Below are 24,655 nucleotides of genomic sequence, written 5' to 3' on the forward strand. Positions count from 1 at the left end.
ATTTTAGGCCATCCGTAGCTTGTATCTCTACAACGCCCTCTGCCAAATACGTTTTCAAGCAGAGCAAACTATTTGGCAGCGTTTTTGGGCGCGTTCAAAGCGTTTAATTGGCGGTTATCGATTTATCGATTGGTGGTTGATACGTCAGCCCTGGCGTGTGTAAAAGTCAAAATCGAAATCCAGCGTGAGTGTGTGTGTGTCCGTGTGAGTGAGAAAGTGACGAATTACTTTTCATCAAATGGGAAATAATTTAGGGTGAAAACACGTATATTTTCGGGAAGACATACAAATTACAGACGTGATAACATCTAGAAACATCGGAGCAAATTAAATTAAACGAAAACACCGCAAATACACCATCGAAATGGCGGAAGGCGGCAGCAAGCGCATCAACGTGGTTGTAAAAACGCCAAAGGACAAGAAAACGGTCGAAGTTGACGAAGATTCTGGAATAAAAGATGTAAGTACGGAGCACGTGACCCGCCTGACTTGGTTGCTGGCTCGCCAAACCCTTCTGGACCCTTCCATTCATAGCGATGGACAACCTCCCTCCCTCCCTGATCTTTGCCCACACCCCCGAAAGTATTGGGAAATTAGTGCCCGTAATCGCGGTACAGTGCACTTTGCCTAAGCCGCACACAACACGCGCAGCTGGTACAGTGCACTTTGCTCAGTTCCCATTGGGCTTCTTCCCATTAACACACATAAATTGAAGCAGGGGCATAGCAACGCACATTTAATTGAAAGGGGAACTAGACTATGGGCACGTTATAATGACAACAATCACACCATTCTCGCCCCACAGTTCAAAATTCTGGTTGCCCAAAAGTTTGAGGCGGAGCCCGAGCAGCTCGTGCTCATTTTTGCCGGCAAAATTATGAAGGACACGGACAACCTTCAGATGCACAACATCAAGGACAACCTGACGGTGCATCTGGTGATTAAGGCGCCGACGCGCAACAACGAGCAGCCGGCCCGCCAGCCGGCTGACGTGCGTCAAACGCCCTTCGGCCTCAATCAATTCGGTGGCCTGGCCGGAATGGAGGCACTTGGGGCCGGATCGAACACGTTCATGGATCTGCAGGCGCGCATGCAGAACGAGCTGCTCAACAACGGCGACATGCTGCGCTCCCTGATGGACAACCCGATGGTGCAGCAGATGATGAACAACCCGGAGACCATGCGTCAGCTTATCACGTCCAATCCGCAGATGCATGACCTGATGCAGCGCAATCCCGAGATCTCGCACATGCTTAACAATCCGGACCTGCTGCGCCAGACGATGGAGCTGGCCCGCAATCCCTCGATGCTGCAGGAGCTGATGCGTTCGCACGACCGCGCCATGTCGAACCTGGAGTCTGTGCCGGGCGGCTATAGCGCCCTGCAGCGCATCTACCGCGATATTCAGGAGCCAATGATGAACGCAGCCACGGAATCCTTTGGTCGCAACCCCTTTGCCGGCCTGGTCGACGGCGGCGGTTCGGGAGTCAACAACCCGCAGCAGGGCACCGAGAACCGCAATCCCCTGCCGAATCCGTGGGGCGGTGCCAATTCGGGAACCAATGGAACAGTAGGTGGCTCCGGCGCCGGCAATCCGACGGGGGATCTGCCGCCGAACAATGTGCTCAACACGCCGGCCATGCGAAGCCTGCTCCAGCAGATGGCCGACAACCCAGCCATGATGCAGAACCTGCTGAACGCGCCGTACACGCGTTCCATGATGGAGTCCATGTCTCAGGACCCGGACATGGCCTCGCGCTTGCTGAGCACCAGTCCGCTCATGTCTAACAATCCCGCCCTGCAGGAGCAGGTGCGTCAGATGATGCCGCAGTTTATGGCCCAAATGCAGAACCCCGAGGTGATGAACATGCTGACCAACCCGGACGCAATGAACGCCATCCTGCAGATCCAGCAGGGCATGGAGCAGCTGCGCAGCGCAGCCCCAGGTCTCGTTGGCACCCTGGGCATTCCACCGCCACCACCGGGCGCCGGCACCGGAACGAATCCAGCCAGCGGCGATGGGAGCGGAGGCAACAGCGGTTCCAGCACCAACAATGTCTCGCCGAGCAGCGGCCTCAACGCCGGCACCGGCGCTCCAAACCTGGCTCCGGGCGGTGGACCCAACGCGCAGCTCTTCAACGACTTCATGATGCGCATGCTCAACGGGATGTCGAACAACGCGGACAACACACAGCCGCCGGAGGTGCGCTACCAGTCGCAGCTGGAGCAGCTGAACGCCATGGGCTTTGTCAACCGTGATGCCAACTTGCAGGGTGAGTGTCCTAGTGGGTCTTGGTCGCCTGCCCTGTGCGATGATTTTAATCCGCTCTCTTGTGTTTGTTTTTTTGCAGCTCTGATCGCCACCTTTGGGGACATCAATGCGGCGGTGGAGCGACTGCTGTCCCTCAACCAGTTGTCCTTGAGTTAACAAGGCTAAGCCATAACCAAACTGTACACAATCTGTCTATATATCTACGAACTACAACTATATATACCACTACAACCCTGGAGAACGCGAATGAGAATACGACAAGATAGGAGGACAGGTCCTAAACCCAAACACACACCCTCCGCCCAAAAATTCCACGGTCAGCGCTGCTGATCGCTTGTTTCCCCATCAAGCCGGAAATGTCATACCCACATGCCAACATACCAACACCCTCAACACAGAAACAGGTGGCCCCACACGAGCATAGGAGCCTCAAGATCGCAGAGATACTAGAGATAAATGGATGATTTGACGCCGGTGAGAATGTTAGGTAGGGATCGCATACCAAAGTGTCAGCACTTTCGTAGTTGATATCAGTTTTTTTTTTAATAATTTACACTTCGTGAGCTCGGAAAATCCTTGAAGCGAAAATGCTTTAACCGAACGGCAACTTGCACGCCCAATCACTTCATACACACTTCAAGCGAAATAACGCATTTTCCTATCGGAGAACTTCGTTGATTTTCAATAAAATAAACGGGCACGTGCTCTTTTGTCATTAGTAATGTAATAACTATTTTGTCGCCAACACATGTGAATTCCAGTTTTGTGCTTAAAAAAAAAGAATCGGTACGGAGATGAGAGGCGTAGTATGTGTCCTGTGTTCTGGTCAGGCAGTTTAGTTTTAGTCGGGTGCTAGTAGGCTACAGCCGCAGTCCTTCTCCATTTCTCGCGATCCGAAGACGTTCTGGAAATTGCAAACAGCTGCAAACGGGACAAACGTACAGTAGATATCGGCTATATGCAAAGACATTGTCTTGGGAATGCTGGCCAATGCATACGAGCAATACAAGTAGTCAATCAAAATGGTTATCGATTCGTTAATATAAGAGCAATATCCAAGCGTTATTTATCCCACGTCCCGTTCAGAGGAATACAAATGTAAAAAGTTGTTGCACACAAGCGATTTGCATGCTAACGATATCTACTGTAAGTTAATGTGTGTATATAGGTATATATATATATACATATATATATATATCAAAATATTCCATGGTGTTAACAAAAGACGTAAAACAATAAAACAAAAAAAAAACTCCTTAGTAAAGAGAGGAAGCCCCAACAATAAGTTGTAATGTAATTTACTCTAAGCTTTCGTATATAAAACCTATAACCGACCATTTGGGTTCCCATTTCCGATTAATTACACACACTTTCGAAAAGCTTTCCTTCGCGCGCTCGCCGTTTATATAAGATATGGATTCAGTGTATACCCTGTAAGTGCTACCCCCACATAGCCTCGCTCGTCCGCTGGGCCGAATTCATCGTGGGATTGGCTGGCCGGCCGGCTGGCTGGCTGGCTGGCCGGGTGGTTGGTTGGATAGCTGGGCTAGTGGACTAGTGGAACTACGTTTATTTGTTTAGTGAAGAAAGTGAGGCAAAGTAATTAAATGTAAATGATCACATGTTTGAAAACGTAATAAAGCTACTTTGGTTTTAGATTATAGCCAACCTCGTCTTTTACTCTCTACTATCTCATCTACTTCCAAAGCACCCGGATCGAAGCAGCTCACCCACTTTGGCTTAGCTAGTAGGCAGTACTTTCTAATTGCTATTCCCAATCTTTACTGCAGCTTAAACGTTTATAATAATTTATACATATACATAGAATACGCACAATGTGCTCATGCCGACGAGATGACCAGAGCATCCCAGATCCAGTCCACGTAGTGAGTCACATTGGTGCAGACACTTAGGCCCGCACAGGAACTCAAGCCGAAGCTGATGATGCCGAACTGGAAGGTGCGATACCTGCCCCCGTAGAGTATCTCCGCACTAATGGGGCCACCGGAGTCCCCTCTGCATGCGTCGTTCGTCTCAGTGCGGGCGCATATCTGGGACTCGTCCACCGGCTGCTGGAACTTCAAGCTGCAGCGTCCGCGATCGATGCGCTCCCCAACGGCATGCTTCAGCACCCGTGGTATGCTCCGATGGCCTTCTGCAGTGGTGCCCCAGACGGTCATCTGGAATCGGTCGATGGCCGCCACTGGCTCATTGATGAGCAGGCAAATGGGACGCACGAAGAGTAAAGGGGAAAGGCAGTTCTGGCTGAGACTTCCGAGGGCAACGACTGGATATCTCTCACTCAATTACCTGAGTACTGCACCGCATGATGCATCCGGAGTAAGCCAATGTCGTACTGTTGGGCTTGTGTTTCGCCGAATCCGGTGTGCACGATCTTCTCGTCGACCCGAACGCAATATGCGTTTGGTGAGCGAGCACCCGAGCTGCAATCTTGTCCAGGATTCCAGGCGTCGAACTCACCCAAGTGCACCTGCCTACAGGTAGAGATTGGGTAAAGGGCTGATGACCACACATGCTGGCGAATGGGCAGGACTTACATGGATTCTCTGAATACGCAATGTGCCGCCGTCAAAACAAATCCTGGAATGGTTTAAAGTTAGCCTTGCGTGAGTTGAATAAGACACTAATCATTTGGCACAAACACTCACGATGATTGATGAGCGATCCACTGCATTTGGCCTCGCCCTTCACTATCACCGAAACAATCCAAGGATTGGCCAGTGCGTCAGTCCTGCTGCCAATGTAACTCCTCCAAGTTGGCCTGGTTCGAAGCGACCTTCCGCATTCCGCGTCGAGCAGAAAAGCCGATCCCTCTCTGGATCCCAGGAATAGGGAAGCCCAGAGGATCAGGAGTGCCGCTATGACTTTCTTCATTGTAGCTCGAGGCCCGAATGGAAACCGAACTCTGTGCCATTGGGTTTTATTTATTTGTTGTTGTTGCCACTTATCGCATTTTCCTCACTTCTGCGAAAGTTGCAAATTTGGCTTCGATGAAATCTTGGCTGGAACACATGCCACATCCATATCCATACATTTACTCACATTTATTTCTCATAAAAAATTGATTAATTTGGGATTTTTTATTCATGGGATTAATTGGAATAGCATCATAGGGAATAGAAATCAATATGGATGGATACATATATATTTTCATTTGAACTATGACATTTCGTTTATTTATTATCTTATATTAAGTATATACCGTTATTTAAACTCTAAGTTAAGTTCTCTAATTATAACTACGCCGCGTAATAACGGAACATAACAAAACGTATAAGGTAGAACACCCTATGAAGATCTTGAATTAGACAAAGATACACTGATGGTGCGAACGAGTCAGAGTACTCTTCAGGTCTAAAACCCTATACCTTTAAATGATCCGCCTCTCACATCGAATGGGAAATTTTAGCAAGAGAGAGATCGCGCGTGAGAGAGTCGGCGTCGCTGAGATGGTGTGATGTTTCTCAAGAGCGATGAATTGTGGCACTGCATGGAAGGTGTTGAAAAAAGAATTCCCTGTACAATGCGAATGTCTTCTACCGAAAATAACGGGATCTAATCGCCCATCTACTTTATGCATATCTATGTACCATACCTATGTGTATATCACAAATAAACTCTTAACCGAATAAAAGGTATCAGCACTCAAAGTCTTACCATAACTTTTAGATGCGTTTATGAATGTACAAACATTTACAGTACGTTTGCAATTGGTTTATTACAGCAGCGGCTTGAGCGAACGATCGAAAAACATAAAGTATAGTATGTTATAGTAGGATATATTACAACTACGGTCAAGGCACTCATACACTCTAGCACGCGCACAGGCACACACGCCAAATCGTAACGTATCGTACAGCTAGGATGGGGCATTAGTCATGTCGGCGGATGTGCCGGTGAGGGGGAAGTAGGAGACGGAGGAGGTCAGAGCTCCTCGAAGAAGGCGACACGCGCCTTGGTCGAGCCGGACTTCAGCTTCTTGAGCGTGGAGTATTTGTTCTCGCCGGCCTTGATCTGCGCCTCGCTGAGAATGTCCAGGTTGCTCTGGTTCTCCTCAATCTTGTGCGGCGCGATCTCGGAGCGCAGTGTCTGGAGTTGACTTTGCACCTGCTTGGAGTTGCGCAGGTAGTCGAGGTGGTTGCGCTCCATCTCGTTGGTGATCTGCTCCATCTCGTTGTCAGTGAGTATGAACTCCTTGGGCTCGAAGTCGTCCGAAATGCCGCTGGAGTTGTCGCCTTGCACCAGGTAGTGCGACGAGTGTGTGGTCAGCTCGGCGCCCCCGGCGGTCTCCAAGTCATTGGTTGAGCTGCTAGTGATGAGGGAAGGTGTGCTGATGGCCGCCATGCTGGACGCCGTATTGGCCGCGTGCGACACACTGGAAGCGGTCAGCAGGCTGTCCGTGGAGGACTTGCGTCCGCTGTTGAGAAATTCGAGCAGGCGAGCGGTGGCCTCGCGCTCCGCCATCTTGGCACAGATCAGCTCCTTGCGCAGCTTCTCAGTTTCGGCCTCCCGCTTGTCGTTCTCCACCGTTAGCTGGTGGACATAGAAGTCGGCGTCGCGAATCTTCTTCTCCAGGTCGTGCTTCTCCCGCTCGATCTTCATTTGTCGCTCGCGCAGCCGGTCCATTTCCGTTTTGAAGTGGTTTGCCTTGCATTCAGTCAGCTGCATCTGCTCCTCGTTGACACGACTCTTCTCAAAATACAGCTCCTTGGTCTCTTCGGAACGCCGCTGGGATACAGGGAGAAAGTCAATATTATAGATCAGAAGCCACTTTGCGGAGTGAGTCTTACCAGTGCATCGTTGGCCATGCGCATCTCGTTTTGCAGGTGCTCCATGCTCTTCTCCAGCTCGTAGCGCTCGTGCTCCGCCTTTTCGCGCAGCTTCTTTTCCCTGATGAACTTCTTGCGTTCGATCTGGCGGCGTTGCTTCTCCTCCTTGGCTTGGGCCTTCATCTGCTGGATTTCCATGGTGTCGGGCTTGCGGCGGCGCATATACAGATCGTGATTGCCCTTGCACAGGTCAAGAATCTGCAAAGCACACGGTACAAGTGCAGTATGGGAAATACATATATTTCAGTTGTCACAACTGCCCTTCTTACCATCTTGTTGATGTGGAGGTCCTGTGAGTAAAAGATGAAATTCGAGACCTTGGCATCCACCAGGCGAATGGTGAACTTCTTGTCGTCGAAGCTGACGTGCCGTATCTCGTTCCACTGGAACGTGGTCTTTGGCGTTAGCTTATCACGCTCGTCGTAGATGTTCAGGCCCACGGAGGTGACGCCCAGCCACAATTTGGTTTTGTTCTTATTCTGGTGGGGAACACAAACGATTAGATTCAGATGCATCACGCGAAAATCAAGGCTCTCACCGTAATAGGAAAGTAGTTTACTCCGTACATGTCCAGGTCCTGAGCAATCTTCAGGTACTCCATCTCCACCTCGTCGCGCGTCATGGGCTCATGGTCCATATACCATGTCTTGATGCGTTCCTCCCACATCTCGGGCGTCATCTGGTACTGATCGGTCACTCCCTTGGGCAGAAGCTCGCCCCCGGCCAGCATGCCGTCCTTGTAGGTCTCGTAGTCGTACGGCCCGTACTGCACGTGCACCGCGTAGGAGGCCAGCAGCACGGACGCCTCCGGGCGGCAATAGATGTCCATGGAGAGGATGCTCTGCTTGACCTGCAGGAAGAACAGGTGCTGCGTGATCTCCTGGATCAGCTCCTCGCTGACGTTCTCCGGAAAGAACTTGGCGTAGAAGCTAAACACGTACACATTATTGCTAGCGTGCAGCTCAACGCGCTGGTCGCGCACCCGCTTCTCCATCTTCAGCCAGGACACGTTGCTGCGGGTGTCGACGTACTGCAGCCCAAAGTACCAGGACTCGCGCAGCCCGATGGTGCGGCACACCAGGTCGAACAGATCCTGGCCGGAGGCGCGCGGCTCCAGCTTGAACTCCAGCTCCGAGTCGAAGGTGCTCACCCGCACCGACAGGGAGCGGTTCTTCTTGGAGCCGAAGGGGCTCATCGCGATTATGTGATGTGTTGTGATTGGATTCGATGCAATGTGATGTGATGCGTGAGATGCAATTGGATTGGAGTCGGAACTGAGTGCTCTTGTGGGCAATTCGTGATAACCTGTTGCGTGCAGAGGACTTGTTGCTGCCCTTGCTCCTGCTACTCTGATTCTTGGTCCTTCTGATGCTCCTGTGCCAGCTAGTGGCCCGATTCCTGGTTGCTGCTCCTGCGGTCCTCGCTAATCGCGGACTGCCTCATTTTGCAGCCAATTCGCTGCTCCGGGCAATGGCAATGGCAATTTGGGCGGAAGGCTGTGAGCGGAAAGAAAGAAAGAGTAAGGCTCTTCGTTTATGCGGGACTGCGATTTGAGAACTGCGTGGCCACGGCATTCTGGAGCCCACTACACACCCGCTCACCCAGCTTTTTTGGCGTGGAAGCTGATTGAGAGTCGCCAGAAGGGTCTCCACATCGACGAAGTACGAGAATAGGCAACTTACTCGATTGTTTGCACCGCAAATCGCAATTGTACGACCAATTCCCGATGTGCGCGGCATAAACACATACAGTGTGACCGTGGGCTGGGGAGAATACCGCTTTGGCAGACGCCTTGTATATTTAGTAGGGTGATTCCATTATAATATTATGGAAGAATCATTATGCTAAAAGTTTTCCATCTCGAACGTCATAAAGCATTGAAATGTCAATATATGAACTTGAAAACATATGAAAAACCTTAAAAATATATTAAATTTCCATTTTTGGAAAGTTTTCAAAAAGTGGCAAAGCAGTGGTAATCCAAATACCAAAATATACCGCAAAATGTTTTTTCAAATTGTACCCTCATTTTTAGTTATACGAATTTTTGAATGCTGCGTAATACTTGATAGATTTTATCAGCTTTTTCATGAACAATGAATTTACAAAAATAACACAAAGTGCTATATAGAGTTGCCACCCTGCCAAGGCATAAATACGCATTTAAAAGTTTGAATTGTGACGATTTAGAAAAATGAAGTCCTTGAGCGCAATATTTGTCTAAGGATGGGATGTAATACTATGAAAATGTTTATTGAACGTATTCTTGTATTTTAGGTCAATGTTGGAATGTTTAGGTCAAAATGACCATATCAGCAGATGCATATAAACAATGAACGAGTCCAGCTTTCGTTTTATCAGGTCCCTTTAGCTTATTTTCCATCTCCGCCGACTCAGCAAAGTACTTTTTACCCCCCCTGGATATCGTATTTCATCGAAATAGGAAAATATAAAGATATGGAGGTTTTCTTACAATATTCTTAGAATAAAGTATATATGCAGGATTATAAATACATATTGAAGGGATGGTAACCGATGAACTTAGTTTATGTATATTCATGTGCGTGTTTGATGGACTCTTAGCTCGATTTATACTACTATTATTATGTGGATGCATCAGGGACGATGCTAATGCCATGTAAATAAACAATGCTTATCACACAAACGCTAGTGACTCCAGATACATATATCCAAATCCGTGCGCGCACAGTAGAATGAACGGAGGCGAACTACTTGAACTTAGACTAACTACAGAGTGTTGTTGCAGATAACTCGTGTTGGCACTTAAATGGCTGTGCCAGGACTTGGACTCGCGGACCGGAATCCATAGTCACTAGCTACTGGTTGCTCCGCTTGATGCGCTCGACGTGCAGATCGTACAGCACCTTGTTCTTCTCGTAGTAAAATGGGTTCTGTTCGGCTCCCAGTTCTGGGTTGTACTCGTATCCGGCCGCCACACCGTTTCCGGCTGCATCGGACCCGCCGGATCCACCAGTGGCTCCTCCACCCGACAGTGGCGGAATGCTGCAGCTGTTGCTGCTGTTGCTGTTTCCGTCCTCGTAGTTCAGATTCAGGTTGTTGATGCGTTTCGACAGGGGCGACTCGCAAGCCAAATCATCCTCCCGGCTGCGCTTTCTGTGGATGAATGGAGTGCGTTTGATTAGCGCTTGGACTCACTATCTTGGTCAGACTCACCTTGTCTTCAGAAATCCAGCCATTCCGATCCCGGGTGGGTTTCGGTTCCTATTCGTCAATTGTTTTGTCCTGCCCCGTTTCACAGCAGTGACATCCACCAGTGTGACCACCTCGAAGTTCGAAATCGGCTGTGCAATATACCGTTAATATTCGAGGTTTGTGTTTTCTTTAATATAAATCATAAATAGCCAAACCAACCAGCAACCGAAAATTATATATAACCGAAATTATATTGTATCCAGAGAAATAGAAAATTTGTGGGAGAGACTGAATTCAAAAGTCTGAATGTTCTATAAGCAATTTAACTGCTAAGCAAAGCCAGCTGCTTCCATATATCCCACACCCACTTCACTCGGATATATAGCCCGTACAGTGACAGAGAACTTCCACCGAAAATACCAACATACCGATAGCGATGCAAGCCGGGTGGGAGCACTGCGGCGGGGTGGCAACGCCGCGCTAGTCACTCGCACGCAAAGAGCTCGCTGGAGAGAGAGAACGCTAACACAAAAGGAAATAGTAGTTTTCCGTACGTATCGAGCCCAGCCCAGAAAAGCGGAAAACTAAACCGATTCGACAGCGGTTGCAAATTTGAAGTAACTGTAAGTAAAGCGGAAAAGGTGCCCGCAACGAGCATCCGCCGTATAGATCGCAACGCGTTTCAAATTGCCCAGTGAAAAGTGAATGAAAACCAAATGGCGATGACGGGCCTGCCTGCCTGTGTGTGTGTCTCATGTGTGCGTGTTCCGTGCCGCAGTGTGCGTGTGTGATAAATAATTGCTTCCAAATTTCATTAGTTTTTCGTCTACAAGTCCCGTCTAAAATCCGACTGTAGCTGAAAACAGGGGGCAGCTCCATCAGCTGACTGGGCGGCCAGTCCCGTGACCAAAGAAACCATCATAAATCCAGTAATAGTGCAGCCAAAACTGCATCAGACCAAGTGAACACGCACCGCACACACACACGCGCAAGTGTGTGTGTGTGTCCAATCAGAATTTTCTGATGCCCGTCCGGCTTATCTGTGTGCGCCGTTGCTTTCCATTCTTTCCGTTCTTTCTTCGGCTTGAGTCATCGCTCATTCTGCCCAGATATGTACATACATTGCACACACACGGCCGCCCCGCTCTCCTGGGCTCCGCTCCTCGTCGTTGATAAGGCGCCGCTGGCGAACGGTCACTCTGGCAGGAGTACGAGCAGGAGCAGGGAGGCCGCACCCACTAGTCATCCCCCCAGTGTAATCCGGCAAACTAACCCCCACTAATCCGCAGGAGTCATCACCCCTCTGCACAACATGCAAACCATCAAGTGCGTGGTCGTCGGCGACGGAGCCGTGGGTAAGACATGCCTGCTCATCTCGTATACAACCAACAAGTTCCCGTCGGAGTACGTGCCCACGGTGTTCGACAACTATGCGGTCACCGTGATGATCGGCGGCGAGCCCTACACACTGGGCCTGTTCGATACGGCCGGACAGGAGGACTACGATCGGCTGCGTCCGCTCTCCTATCCACAGACGGATGTCTTCCTGGTCTGCTTTTCGGTGGTCAGTCCCAGTTCCTTCGAGAACGTGAAGGAGAAGGTACGTACGAGACTATTCCACGCCATGGCGAGACTGTAAGTGAGTCATTTTGGATTTGCAGTGGGTGCCCGAGATTACACACCATTGCCAAAAGACGCCGTTCCTGCTGGTGGGCACACAGATTGATTTGCGCGACGAGACCAGCACGCTGGAGAAGCTGGCCAAGAACAAGCAGAAGCCCATCACCATGGAGCAGGGCGAGAAGCTGGCCAAGGAGCTGAAGGCCGTCAAGTACGTGGAGTGCTCGGCCTTGACACAGAAGGGCCTGAAAAATGTATTCGACGAGGCCATCCTGGCCGCCCTCGAGCCACCAGAGCCCACAAAGAAAAGGAAGTGCAAATTCTTATAATTCTGCTTTCCCCACACGCGGTATCCCTTTCATTCTGGCTTTCTACTATCGCAATGACTCCTTCCCAGCCTCCCATCGTCGAGAAGCATTCAATATATAGCCATATATATATATATATGTATGTCTTGATTTACGTTATTCTGCAATCGTTTCTGCCGGAGCGCAGTTTAGCCCAGTACTCCATGAGCTATTTCTCCTCGCCGCCATCCAACTCTCTCCATCTCACACACCGTCTGTGTCTCCCCTTACGTGCGTCCGCGTATCTGTTTCAGTAGTGTCCGTGCTCCAGCCTTGGAGCTCCAATTACCCTGTATTTCGGTCGGTTTCTATGTTTTGTCCACTGTGACCAGGCGGCTGGGCAGTTGCCCCCAACTTGGGACAGTCTTCCGCCCCACAAGCTTCAGCCCCAATCCACGCCAGGATCCAATCGCAGCCCATGCACTCCTGTCCAGCAGGTGAAATCGAATCGAAACCCAGCCGACTTCATTCATTTCTGCTCGCAAACTTGTTTTTGGCGCAATTTTCGAATTAAGTAAGGAGAAAAACCACAATATCAATATAGCGAAAACAAATGATTTATATATAAATATATATATATTTCTTTATATATATACAACGATTAAGGAGAGACAGCAAAAAATATACATTTACGATAAACAAAACAATCCAGAACAGAATGTGGGGGGATCCGAAAAGAACCATGCACTTATTCGTTTTGCCTCAGTCGATGAAATCCGAGGGAATCCACGTCGATACAGTCCCGATAGGAGCAACGTGCGAGGATTATATTAAATATTTATGATAACTGATCGCGTAATGTTCAAACAGCGGAGGTCGGACGGAATTCGCTAGCATGCAGATGTGAAAGTGAAGCTTATTATGTAATAAAACTAAGCGTATGAGTATTGAAATATGATTAAAAGTAAATTAAATGAACCTAAAGGAGATAAAGGATCAGCGGGAGATGCGAGAACCGAACTAGGCGTTGCTACCACAACACAAACACACATCTGAAATCTACAAGCTATATAAAAGTATATATATATTTAAATATGTATAATCCATAAAGTATAACAAACAATAAAACAACGGCAACAGCAACAAACATTTGTATTGTAGTTCAGCAAAAAAACGACAAAAGATAAAAGGAAAATACGAACTAATGCATTTTTTAATATTTTTATATGTATACATTATCAATTTTTACATTTTTTTTCTAGACCTTAGTGATTTAACATTATTGATTTCAGATAATATCTTATAATAAAACGAAATCCAAAACGAAACCCTTCACTGTCTTGCCTGAAATGAAAACCAGGGGGCATTCCTCCCATCCAAGATGCACAAGCGAATGCATTTTTATCTATAAACATTTATGTCAATGCAATTGCGTTTTTTATATACCATCCAGAAATCGGCGAGGAATGGCACAGTCACTTGTGGGTGTTTATTTCGATTCGAGATAAAGAGCTGTAGTCATATCAGTTACCTGTAGGGCTTATTGCGTTCCTGGAAAAGTAGCCAACAGGTGGAGGGAAAGCTTTTCCATTCCCATAAACTATGTTTCGATTATCTAGCCGTATAAACGTTGAGATCTCGGAAGCCACCTAGAAAGTTGGCTCTAAGCAAGTAGGAATATTTGTATAAGATTCAACAACGAACCAGGAGGATTCATTTATTACAGATGCTATACTATAGCTCTTTGCAAGAATGTATAAAAAACAACAGGGGCTAGTGATCAAACCAGTGGCTGTATCCACTTGCATTTCAGTGCCGCCGCAGCGACAGCTTCCTCGTGCGACTCGGCGAATCCCGCGCTGCCCTGGATATCAATGCGGTCGTAGTCGAAGCGCAAGCTGGCCTCTTTGTCCTGCAGCAGTTGCTCCACGCCGTGCCAGGCGATCATGACGCCGTTGTCGGAGCAGTACCGCTTCGATGGCCGGAAGCTCCTGCAGCCGTATTGCGCGGCCAGGTGTGCGATGTTGGCGTATATGGCATCGTTGTTGGCCACACCGCCGGACATGACCAGTGTGGGCGTGGTGTCACCGAAGAGCTGCATGTGCGGCAGGAGGCAGTACTCAATTGCCCGCTGGGTGCGGTGCATCAGGTGCCGGCTGACAGCGCGCAGCAGGCCGGCGCAGAAGTCGCCGTAGTTGCTGATGACTCCGTCCGGAGGCGTCCGCTCTGCCCGCTCTCGCGCACGGATGGCGCGGAAGGAGTTGTTCTTGATGCCCGCGAAGCTGAAGTTGCAGTTCCGCTGCTGGGCGAGTGGCAGCGGAAACTCGTAGGCCAGCGGATCGCTGGCCAGCTGGGCGGCATGCTCAATGGCCCGTCCTCCGTTCCACAAGCGGTACTCCGGCAGAATGTGCAAGCGTAGTCGCCGTCCAATCTTGTCAAAGGCCTCGCCGGGCGCATCATCCAGTGTTTGGCCAAGAAGCGTTAGGCGACCGGGACCGTTAACCACCACCAACTGACAGTGACCGCCGCTGGCCAGCAAGCAGAGGAAGGGGAAGCCAATCTGCTCCGGATGTTCCATGCGGGCCTGCAGCGCGTGGGCCTCCATGTGGTGAACGGGCAGCAGGGGCTTCTGCAGGCGACGGGCCAGGTGCCGTGCAAAGCGCACGCCCACCAACAAGCTCAGCGGCAGTCCGGGACGCGTGGTCACCGCGATGGCCGTCAGTTGCTCCGGCTTCAATTGCGCCTCCTCCAGGCAGCGCTGGTAGGCGGACTCGATGCGGGCGCGGTGAAGGTCCTGGGCCCTGGGCGGGATGATGCCTCCATAGCTGCAATCGATTCAGTTCACCATTGTGCTCCGCATGTGGAGATGCACTCACCGGGTGTGGAACTCCTGTTGCGACTCCAGCACATTGGCCCTCACTCGGCCCGTGGTGTCCACGATGGCGATGCCCGTGTCGTCGCAGGAGGTCTCGATGCCCAGGACATAGCTGAGCCGGCGTCTGAATCCGCAGCCAATTGCATTTGCTATTCCATTGCCGGCAAAATTACGAAGTGCATGCATAATGGCCAGTGTGACCAGGCACCGATAGAAAGCACAACCAACAAATCATGGGACCGTTAGTCTTAAGGCCCCCTTACACGAGACAAATTCTTAACTATATATTAATGCAAATTTTATTTAATAATAATAATAGTATCCATGCCCAAAATTGCTAATAGCAATTGTGTCGTATGAATAAGTTTCCTATGTGAATTTTGCGAATCATTTATTCTTAATCAAGGATCAGAGAGATTTCGAAAAGTGAATATTTACAGTTGTCTTTATATTGTTTATTAGTTTCAAATTGAATTTTGGACTTGTCTTCGTCGGTTACAACTAAATAATAAATAAAATTGGTTTAGTCTGAAATCGGCATGGTCTATTCCCGCCGCTTGTTTCCCGGAGTTGCAGCAACGCACACGTAAAACCAAAACCACACGCACACGCACATACAGATTATTCCGGACTTGCACATGAGCCGTTCGTACGGAGATAGGATTCATCTAAGTTAGTGGATAGTAAATACATTTTGGCCTCTTAGCGCTCGTAGTAGACGCGGTAGTACAGCGTCTTGTTGCGCCAAATGCTGTAGCTGTTGTCGAACTTCAGCAAATAGACGCCCTCGCCCGGATAGGAGTGGGAGCCCACGTAGACCTCGTTGTAGCACTCCCGCCGATAGATGGGCACGATAATGGAAATGGGTGCCTTGGGGGCAGCAGTCGGGTTGTTAACTGCGCCGCGCTCCTGCGACAGCGAGCCCGACTCCAGGTCCTCGGTGGTGGATAGGTAGTCCTCGTCCACGCAATCCTCGTCCTCGTCGGAGTCGCTCACATGCACAGTCACCTCGTTGGTCACGGGCTTGGCCCACTCGAAGTAGATGCCGAAGCCGATGTCGTAGCTGTCCGTGGCGAACTCCCAGAAGATGCACTTGCCGTTCATGTTGGTGGGCACACGGACCTGCAAAATTGTGCCGGTCAATATAGGTATTGTTTCGTCATTAGTTGATTGACACCTACCGTCACCGTGTCGCCGTGTCCAATGGTGATGACGCCGTCGCCATCGCCGGCAGACACCTCAGTCTTAAACTGCTCGATATCGGGACGAGTCCAGATCTTGGCCGGGCAGATCATGACGTAGTCGTCGTACTCTTCCTCGCCGTGCTGTTCCTGCCCAACGCCCTCCAACGTCTGCTCTACATGCCCGTCCTGCTGCTCGGCCAGCTGCTGGTGCTGCTGTGACTCGACCTCACCGAGCTTCAGTCCTTCCATGGCGTTGGGCAAGTCGGTGGTGCTGTTGTTGTTATTGCCAGGGACGTGTTCTGCTTCCTGGTGTCCCTTGTCCTCCGTGTTCTGATTCTGGTTCTGCAGTTGAAGCTGCTGCATGTACTGGTGGTAGTGCTCCCGCTGCAGCTGGTGGATAAGCACGCCCTGCTGCTCGGGGTTCCCGGGGAACTGCTTCTCGGCGTACAGCTGTGGAACGAGTGTAAGTGTTAGAAGGGCCAAGTTAATGGTACAGGAGCAGGCATGCAATTGCGTGAGAACTGGGTCATGACCCCTTTTCAATGGCAGGCAGCGCAGCCAAGGCCGAGCAACCAGTAATTATCATGCATTATTCAGCACAACAACAGGTGCAGAGGCCGGGCCGGTGGGTTGTGGAAAAAATCGATGGGCTACCTTAAACTGCTGGTAGGTCTGCTTGTTGAGTGCGTCCTGCAGCTGGCGGCGCTGCAGCTCCTCCTTGTACGCCTCCATGAGCTGCTCCAGCTGGGCGTTCTCCTGTCGCTCGCGTGCCTCCTTCTCCTGCTCCATGAGGCGCAGCTCCTTGCGCAGCGTCTCGTCGCGGTCCTGCCGCACGGCCTCAATGTACGGCCGAAAGGCGCTGCACATTGTGTCCAGCAGGTCGACGAACCCCTCCATCGCCTGCTCGCGCGTTATCTCACCCAGCAGCTGCCAGTGCTGCTGCCGGTCGCGTCCGATCACGTCCAGAACGCCCAGCGCCGGGGCGCGACTCGTGTTGAAGGGGCCCAGCGCCGCCTGCTGCTTGAAGGCGATCAGCTTGAGGTTGTCCTCGTACGACAGGTGGATGGCCTTGCCGGAGTTTCCTGCAACATATGAGATTAGCCGTTGTTGGCGTGCTAGTGCCGGAATCTCTGCCCTTACGCTTATAGAATGTGAATGCCAGGCGGTAGAGCTCAATCAAAGGGAAGCCCCACTTTTCTGCCGATGATGGTGCCGTGTCCGTCGACTGGGCCGCTCCACTGCTGCTTGTGCCGCTTGTCCCGCTCGCCATGCTGCCGTTGTTTGTGGGCTAGTCCACGTTCGCTGGCCTGCTAACTTTTAGCACAAAACAAAATAATAGAATTTATTGTGACGTCTGCTGCCAGTGTGACCAGTCAGCTGCGCACCTAGAGTAATTCTATTACTCGCCTTGCAACACTGACCGAAGGGGATTATTTTTGTTTAACTTAATGTTTTTGCCTATTTACAAGGTATTGATAATAAATTTGAAAGTTCGTTTGGTGTTGCTTGGACTTGTTAAAAATCTGTATAAAGCTATTGGAAATTGGGATTGTGGCTATATTTAAGTGCAAGTTTTCACCTAACCGCGGTCACACTGGCCCACACCAATTCTTGTCGAGATTTGGATTCTACACGTGCATTGATAGCGTAGACATAATATGGGCAGCACTCGGTTTTTCCTGGCGGATCTGCCGACCAGGACCTCGGAGTCGGACCTGCAGAGCCTGTTCCAGGACTACGGACACGTAGAGCACGTGGATCTGAAGCGCAAGGAGCAGGATGGGGCCACCAAGGTGATTGCCTTCGTCACCGTGCAGACGGATGATGCCCAGTACTGTAAGTTATCCGCTGAAGATCACATCCAGACAGAAGGAGTAACCATAGCTTGGTTTTGTAGGCGTCAACGAGCTCAAATGGCAGAAGTTGCACGGCGAAAAGCTAAGAGTTTCTCTGGCCAAGGAATCGTTCCTGGACCGACTGAAGCGCGAACGCGAAGAGAACCAGCGCCGGGAACAGGGCGAGCCAGACGAGTCCGAGGTGCAGGCGCCGAGCTCTCAGCTTCTGGCGCAAAGTGGCCAGAACAAGCGCAGGGTATTCGGAGAGGATGAGGAGATCGGCGATGATGAGGTCGCTCCAGAGCTGCTGATCACTAAGAAGCGCGCCGTCAATTCCATGCACAATGGCCGGGTATGCACGGACTCATTGTTCCCAAGCTCATTGTCGGCTAATTTCCTTTCCTTTCCTTTCCCACAGATTATCATCCAGCAAGAGCACGATGTAAAGCCACTCCATGTCATCGAGCAGCACCGCAAGCCGCCCAAACAGAAGCGGGACGCCAATGTCAGCCAGGCGGAGCAGAAGCGCAAGGAGTCGCTCAACAAGATGCGACAGGGGCACCAACAAAAGAAGTCAGCCATCCAGCAGGCGCTATCTGCGATATCAGTCGAAGGCAGCCAGGCAAAGAGGATAAAATTCAGCGACGCCGAGGAGGAGGAGGCGGCCAAGCCCGTCCAGAAAGACAAGATACAAAAACGGGATCTGTTCGAGAACGACGACGATGAGGAAGAGGAGGAGCAGGTCGTCCTGCCGCAGCATAAGGGCAAGAAGGGCGAGCGTCTTGTGGAGATGCAGAGCAAACAGAGCATAGATCCCCGCTTCCGCATCACATCGAACTTTGTGAACGAGGAGGAAGAGGAGGAGCTGGAGGATCAGCCTGAGCCGGAGGAGAGTGAGCGCAAGTGGCACATGAACATTCTGGAGCAGGTTGTGGGACACACGATCACCAGTGCGAACGATAATGTCGGTAAGCCGCCAAAGAACAAAAAGATGCTGCGCTTCGATCCGGCCAAGGAGGGCCATCAGAAGCTAATGCGCCAAAAGCAGCCCAAGGAGGAGGAGAAGGAGGCTCCCAGGACGAAAGCCATGGACGCCGAGGAGAGCAACAGTCAAGCTGCAGCCGTCTCAAAGACGGCCTTCTACATTGTCACCGACACATTGAGGGATTCGCTCAACACGCGAGGAGAGGGCTTCAGCCTGCTGGACATGTTTGGCAGCGCGCCGGAGAAGGAGGTGGCCAAGCGCCAGGACCAGTTGCAGAAGCTGGGTCAGGAGAAGATCCTGGTGGGCACGACGTCTGCCAATAAGCTCGGACTGGCCACTCTCAATCCGTTCTCCTACGACTCGTCCGACAGCGAAGACGAAACCGAAGTAAAGCCGAAGGAAGCGGAGCTGGAGCTTGAGGCCAGCAAGGAGAACAAGGCCCAGCCAGCGAAGAAGTCGGGTCAAAAGAGGACCAAAAACAAATTGGAGTCCTTCTTCATACCCAGAAACGATCCTCGGCTCAAGGGTAAGAATGTGTATTTTTTCCATGTTTGCTTTCTAACCCACCGATCGTCTCTTCTTCGCAGAGGGCGCCAAGTTTTTCAAGTCCGCGAAGGGGGTGGTTGACCACGCCGAATACGACCAAGTGAGGAACCGACTGAAATTGCTGATCACCAAAAAGATCGCCAAGGCAAAGAAGAGCCTGCCCAGCAAGGATATCAAGATGCAACGGAAAAAAAAGGGAAAAAGCTGATGCCTAAGTTATATTATACCCTTAGTCTTAAGCATAATCGTATGGAAAATAAACCAATACTGTTTTTTTTTTTTTTGTAAATGGTACATGTATTCATCTAGATTACGAAAAAAAAGAAATGTTTGTGCTTTGGTTACTGCACAAATGCATTTGAGCCCCGTTGCAGCTCCAACTAGATTATCGTAGCGGTGTGAATCCGGCTCTGTTGAGATTCATTCGGCATCCGCAGGTGGGATTCCGCCTAACTAAAAGCTAATTAAGAGAATTAAGATTATCGCTTCAACAAAAATTGCGACGCTCGACATTCGACATTCCAATTAAGTCTCCTTCGTCCGCTAAGCACTTGTGTAGGCTCTCTAAGTAAAAATGGCAATCTCAACTGAAATTCGAGACATGGCTCTTCTTTGGCACTGTATCCTCTGCCGCCATCCGGTCAGGAGTGGCGGTAGGGAAGGGTTACATGTAGGTAGAAGTCTTAAGTAGATCTAGGGAGCGACTGTTTGTTAAAGTAGTGGATGCATTCTATTCTACGTCTGCCTGCCATCCGTCCGGTCATCTCCGCCAGCCTTTGGTGTCAGATTGGCCAGCTTGTCCTTCACCTGAACATCGTCACCGCTATCGCCGTCGTCGGGCACCTCGATGGCGGCATCCGGATTCGCGACGGGAATTGTGCCGCTCCTGCCTGTCGCAATGCCGTTGCGCTCCGGACTGGTGGGCTGCTCCTGAGTAGCTGGCGGCGCTGCAAACTGAGCCTCTGGTGGCGGAGACAACGGTCTGGCTGTCGCTGGCGCGTTCTCTTTGATTGGATTCACTGGAAACGTAAGTGCCCGCTTTACGGCCAGCGTTTCAATGGCCACAACCGTGCGCTCCAGCAGGTTCATCAGCCGGTCCTCGCGCGCATCCATCCGCTTGAGGAGCTCCTCGTCCCGCTTCTCGCGCCGCTTCAGATACTCGATCAGCTCGTAATTGGTGCTGTCGCCGTCGGTCGAGGTGGACATCTTGCGCTTCTTCTTCAGCGTTGTCGATGAGGAGCAGTCCGACAGGATGTCCGTGTCGACGATCACATCGGGGTGCAGTATATTCGCATCCATGCCCGGCGAATAGTAGTTCTGCGCTCTGTGCAAGCATGGATTTGGTCAATGGAATCGGTTTGGAGAAGGTGGCTTCCGCCGCCACCGCCGCCGGCACTCACCCATTGTAGTTCGTCTGCATCAGCTGGATGTCGTCCGGATTGAACTCGCCCTCCGAAAGTGGCTCCGACCTGTGGGCGGCAGAGAAGCGAGAGTCTTAGACGGGATCTCGAGAACGGGGCAACCCAATAATCGCTCTGGACTTCCCCCATTAACAATTAAATCTTGTGACACCCTTTCTTTTGAACTGATAATTGTTGAGTAAAAGGGATTTAAAAGGTTGATCCTTATCAAGAGCCTATAAACATTGAAAACCCTTCCTCTACCCATTACATAGTTTACCAGGAATCTATTACCACTTTTACTCACTTCATCGATATGTGGTTCTCGTTGTGATTGTTGTTCTGGTGGTGCATGTTGAGTGCTCCATTGCAGTCCTTTTCGAAGTCGGGTGCTTCGCCAGAGTCGTCCATGGGCGCGTGGCCCAAGCCGAGGCCGTGGCCATGACCCAGGACGTGAAGGTGGTTTTTAAATGCTGGCCGCTGGGGCTCATCCTCGTCGTCGTCCTCGGGCGCCATTTGGACGCCGCCAACGCTGGCCATCTGGAGCTCATGTCGCTTATGAGCGGCCACGGCGGCAGCGGCAGCAGCTGCCTGAACCATCTGCATCTGGAGGGGATTCTCGTCGAAGCCGCCGGCGGACAGGCCGGATACGCCGGATGCGGAGCCACCGACCGGGCCGGCCACCTCGCTGAGCTGCGCCTCCACAAAGTGATTGGGCAGGAAGCGCTCCAGCTTGCTCCCGCTCTGCGAGGAGTCCGTGGAGTGGGCGTGCGAGTGGCTCTGGCTCTGGCTCTGGCTGAGGCTCTGCAGGAGGCTGTGCTGCTGCGGGGTGAGGTTGTCCTTGTTGAGCAGCACTCCCAGCTCGGCCGCATGCCGCCGGCGCTGGTAGTAGGATAGCTCGTTGTGGTTCTTGGTTATGAGCGCCAGCCGCTTGCCATTCGATCCCCAGCACTCGCCGCGCTGCTCCTCGATCTCCTTGAAGAGGAACATGTACGGCCAGTTGCGGCGCACATGGCGCTCTGGATTCTTTTTCAGCTGCGTGTAGATCTTCTTGAGGTTCTCGTACCGATTGCAGCACTGCTTGGCCGTCCGCTTCCGCGCACTGAAGCGGTTAAGCACCTCGGCCACCATCTCCCACACGCTGGCATGGTTCTTCCGGTTCGACTGGAACGCGCTCTGGATGCGCTCCGACTTGACGATGTTCAGCAGGGCCACCGACTCCGGCACGTTGAAGTACGACTCCGGCGTCCGCGGCGCCCGCTGGTGGTGATAGCTGCTGGTCACCGGCGGTGGATTCTTCGTATCCTGCAAGGATCAGTGTTACCGGTTAGCAAATTGGGAGTCGCAGTTAAGGAGTGCAATAGAAAAACAGGATAATTTAAGGAACAACTGCTACTAACAATAAGGTAATAAAAAAAAGATTTAATGATAATAGTGATAATGTGTTACATCCCTCATTATTTAGTTTTAATAATTAATAAATCGTACAGACATTTAGAACGTTGAAAAGCTCATAAAAAACCAAGTTGTTTCGTTAAATTTTTCATTTATGTATGTATGAGAATATGATTCATATGGTAGGTAAATTAAAATCCAATCCAATGTACAAAATAAATGATTTAATAATTCGAAATAACTATGGACCGATGTATCGCATTTATTATAAATATATGCTTTGATTAATTTTGATATCAATAATCATAAATATTTTTTAATAAATTTATTACGGTTAATGGTCAAAACATTTGTAGATACTTATGTGTATGTACATAAATATCTTTTATTAATAGCTACATCTGTGCAGTTAAAGTTTGTCACAATTATTTCTATGTACCTACATACATATATTTCATTTCAATTCTATATTTCAAACGTATCTTATGTAAATACACCATCTATTATGAACTACAAACATGATCAACTAGATCCAAGAAACTCAGTAAGATTATATTTATCTATTATATATATCAACACCATTCAAATTATCCCTCTATATCTCTAGCTCGAAACATAGATAATATCTCCTAAATTTTCCAAGAGATATATGGACGTGCCATTATGATCTTGACCAGAAGTGCTTGTGCATCATCGTGCTGATCGCCAAAGCTCATTCATGCCGTCTAGATTCTACGAAATCTTTCCTTCCCCGGCAGAGATGAGCTGCCGATGATGACTAAGCGCGGCGAAATTTGTTTCGCAGATATTCACGGGTTGTCACTGCCGCAGATAGCGATCCGTGCGGAGGCTGTGGCGTTCGGATCGGATCTGCTGCACTTCCGTATCTGGGAGAATCTATGTACGTACATGTACATGCATGTATATGCATGCATCTTCTCGCCCCCACTTCTTGGATATGCAGCGGTATTTGCCTGGAAGCTGATCTCTCACTTTGCTTACCATTTGGGAATTCTGTGGTGTCAGCAGCTTCTGGATGGCCCCTTTCTGCTGAGCAGGCGCAATGCTGGACGATGATATTGTCTTCTTTCTGCTGCTGCTGTCCTCTTCTCCGATCCGCTGCAGATTCTTTCGAGTGTTTCAATTGCGGAATCTCCGGCTCTGCTCGTTGTTGTTGTTGCTTCTGTTTTTGTTGTTGCGGATGCTGCGTTGGCCTGGCGGCGTTTGCATTTCAAATGTAACTAGTGTGAACGCAGTGAAACCTTTGTGACACTTAACGCCTAGAGCACGGCGATTGTGCGTGTGTGTGTCTAAAAAATAATAAAAATCGAATCACAACAAAAATAAAATCTGTTAGAGCACAAAATAACGAAACGGAAACAAAAGCCGAAACAAAATCGAAATCGAATTCGAAATCAACGAACGTACTTGTTCTTTGTTGTTTTTTTTTTTTTTACGTTACTCGATTTTTTTGTTGTTGACAACAAACCGACAACGACTATTAATATTTAGAAGTTAACCTTTTAGCCTTAGACGGCGGCTCATCGGCTACGGCAACGTCGACAGAAAACGCGAAAAAAAAAACAAACTAAAAAAAAAGAAGCACAAAAAAAAGTGAAAACACAAATCACGAAATCAGATGCACATGTCGCCTTTCTGCGTTCTCACTCACGAATATCCGTGCGAACATTTACCGTTGGCGGGCACTTTGACAGATAAGCAGAGCTGCCACTATTCTTTCCGCCAAAGCTCTTTTATTTGCTACTGTTGCAGTTGTTGTTATTGTTGTTGATTGCACGTCCCTGCTCTCTTGTTGTTGTTCTTCTTTCTGTCATTCATCCTTGTTTCGCGCTCTCACTCACACCGCCACTCTCTGGGCTCTCTCCATCACTCACGTACGAGAAGCTTTCGCTGACCTGCATTTGCACTGAGAGAAAAGTAGAGTGGAGAAGAAAGGAGGAAGCGAACGCGCGCGCAATTCTCTTTCTCCGGACAACGCTGCGATTTACCGTTCTCCGTAGTCCGCCGTCCTGAGATTCCAACTACCCAACTAAAACTAACCAAACCAAACAACAACGAAACTGAAACTGAACTTTTTGCTTGCGATCCCGTTGCCGATACTAACGGCAGTCGCGCACACACCCGTGCGCGCACGCACACAGACGGGCGAGCTCCCACATAGACACACACATACATATGGACCGCTACGATCGTTAGGCGGACGATCGCTCC

General features: G+C 50.0%; 9 protein-coding genes across 10 annotated transcripts; 3 read left to right on the forward strand and 6 right to left on the reverse strand.

The window, feature by feature from the left end:
- The first annotated feature begins 173 nt into the window (after nucleotides 1-173).
- LOC6615039 (ubiquilin-1) lies at nucleotides 174-3,935 on the forward strand. The gene is made up of 3 exons (XM_002039420.2): nucleotides 174-460; nucleotides 806-2,273; nucleotides 2,352-3,935. Exons 1-3 carry the CDS (start codon nucleotides 365-367, stop codon nucleotides 2,426-2,428), a joined length of 1,641 nt encoding a protein of 546 aa, XP_002039456.1. The 5' UTR covers nucleotides 174-364; the 3' UTR covers nucleotides 2,429-3,935.
- On the reverse strand, nucleotides 3,460-5,268 carry LOC6615040 (serine protease grass). The gene is given in 4 exon segments (XM_032724899.1): nucleotides 3,460-4,533; nucleotides 4,575-4,767; nucleotides 4,831-4,873; nucleotides 4,942-5,268. Coding segments are annotated over 4 exon segments (882 nt in total). The 5' UTR covers nucleotides 5,168-5,268; the 3' UTR covers nucleotides 3,460-4,113.
- A 695-nt stretch (nucleotides 5,269-5,963) lies between these two features.
- LOC6615041 (moesin/ezrin/radixin homolog 2) lies at nucleotides 5,964-8,876 on the reverse strand. Its single transcript, XM_002039422.2, has 5 exons — nucleotides 8,805-8,876; nucleotides 7,661-8,618; nucleotides 7,392-7,601; nucleotides 7,084-7,320; nucleotides 5,964-7,021 (listed from the first exon to the last, which is right to left on the reverse strand). Exons 2-5 carry the CDS (start codon nucleotides 8,315-8,317, stop codon nucleotides 6,218-6,220), a joined length of 1,908 nt encoding a protein of 635 aa, XP_002039458.1. The 5' UTR covers nucleotides 8,318-8,618; nucleotides 8,805-8,876; the 3' UTR covers nucleotides 5,964-6,217.
- Nucleotides 8,877-9,572: 696 nt separating this feature from the next.
- On the reverse strand, nucleotides 9,573-10,667 carry LOC6615042. Its single transcript, XM_032726561.1, has 2 exons — nucleotides 10,318-10,667; nucleotides 9,573-10,257 (listed from the first exon to the last, which is right to left on the reverse strand). Exons 1-2 carry the CDS (start codon nucleotides 10,338-10,340, stop codon nucleotides 9,960-9,962), a joined length of 321 nt encoding a protein of 106 aa, XP_032582452.1. The 5' UTR covers nucleotides 10,341-10,667; the 3' UTR covers nucleotides 9,573-9,959.
- Nucleotides 10,668-10,770: 103 nt separating this feature from the next.
- On the forward strand, nucleotides 10,771-12,843 carry LOC6615043 (cdc42 homolog). Its single transcript, XM_032726560.1, has 3 exons — nucleotides 10,771-10,919; nucleotides 11,586-11,896; nucleotides 11,958-12,843. The coding sequence occupies exons 2-3, from the start codon at nucleotides 11,609-11,611 to the stop codon at nucleotides 12,243-12,245; spliced, it is 576 nt and encodes a 191-aa protein (XP_032582451.1). The 5' UTR covers nucleotides 10,771-10,919; nucleotides 11,586-11,608; the 3' UTR covers nucleotides 12,246-12,843.
- A 444-nt stretch (nucleotides 12,844-13,287) lies between these two features.
- On the reverse strand, nucleotides 13,288-15,283 carry LOC6615044 (probable tRNA N6-adenosine threonylcarbamoyltransferase, mitochondrial). Its single transcript, XM_002039425.2, has 2 exons — nucleotides 15,080-15,283; nucleotides 13,288-15,028 (listed from the first exon to the last, which is right to left on the reverse strand). Exons 1-2 carry the CDS (start codon nucleotides 15,262-15,264, stop codon nucleotides 13,984-13,986), a joined length of 1,230 nt encoding a protein of 409 aa, XP_002039461.1. The 5' UTR covers nucleotides 15,265-15,283; the 3' UTR covers nucleotides 13,288-13,983.
- Nucleotides 15,284-15,511: 228 nt separating this feature from the next.
- LOC6615045 (Golgi resident protein GCP60) lies at nucleotides 15,512-17,642 on the reverse strand. The gene is made up of 4 exons (XM_002039426.2): nucleotides 17,403-17,642; nucleotides 16,917-17,344; nucleotides 16,260-16,712; nucleotides 15,512-16,200 (listed from the first exon to the last, which is right to left on the reverse strand). Exons 1-4 carry the CDS (start codon nucleotides 17,530-17,532, stop codon nucleotides 15,781-15,783), a joined length of 1,431 nt encoding a protein of 476 aa, XP_002039462.1. The 5' UTR covers nucleotides 17,533-17,642; the 3' UTR covers nucleotides 15,512-15,780.
- A 212-nt stretch (nucleotides 17,643-17,854) lies between these two features.
- On the forward strand, nucleotides 17,855-19,917 carry LOC6615046 (probable RNA-binding protein CG14230). The gene is made up of 4 exons (XM_002039427.2): nucleotides 17,855-18,098; nucleotides 18,160-18,449; nucleotides 18,516-19,608; nucleotides 19,670-19,917. Exons 1-4 carry the CDS (start codon nucleotides 17,921-17,923, stop codon nucleotides 19,834-19,836), a joined length of 1,728 nt encoding a protein of 575 aa, XP_002039463.2. The 5' UTR covers nucleotides 17,855-17,920; the 3' UTR covers nucleotides 19,837-19,917.
- LOC6615049 lies at nucleotides 19,834-24,514 on the reverse strand. 2 transcript variants are annotated; one of them, XM_032726559.1, is made up of 5 exons: nucleotides 24,433-24,514; nucleotides 23,426-23,733; nucleotides 21,336-22,333; nucleotides 21,029-21,097; nucleotides 19,834-20,952 (listed from the first exon to the last, which is right to left on the reverse strand). In XM_032726559.1, the coding sequence occupies exons 2-5, from the start codon at nucleotides 23,426-23,428 to the stop codon at nucleotides 20,364-20,366; spliced, it is 1,659 nt and encodes a 552-aa protein (XP_032582450.1). In that variant the 5' UTR covers nucleotides 23,429-23,733; nucleotides 24,433-24,514; the 3' UTR covers nucleotides 19,834-20,363. The 2 variants fall into 2 exon arrangements, with proteins under 2 accessions (XP_032582450.1, XP_032582449.1); XM_032726558.1 differs by having other exon boundaries at nucleotides 23,944-24,445.
- Between the last annotated feature and the right edge of the window lie 141 nt (nucleotides 24,515-24,655).

Source organism: Drosophila sechellia, chromosome X (assembly GCF_004382195.2).
Source record: "Drosophila sechellia strain sech25 chromosome X, ASM438219v1, whole genome shotgun sequence".
NCBI lineage: Eukaryota > Metazoa > Arthropoda > Insecta > Diptera > Drosophilidae > Drosophila > Drosophila sechellia.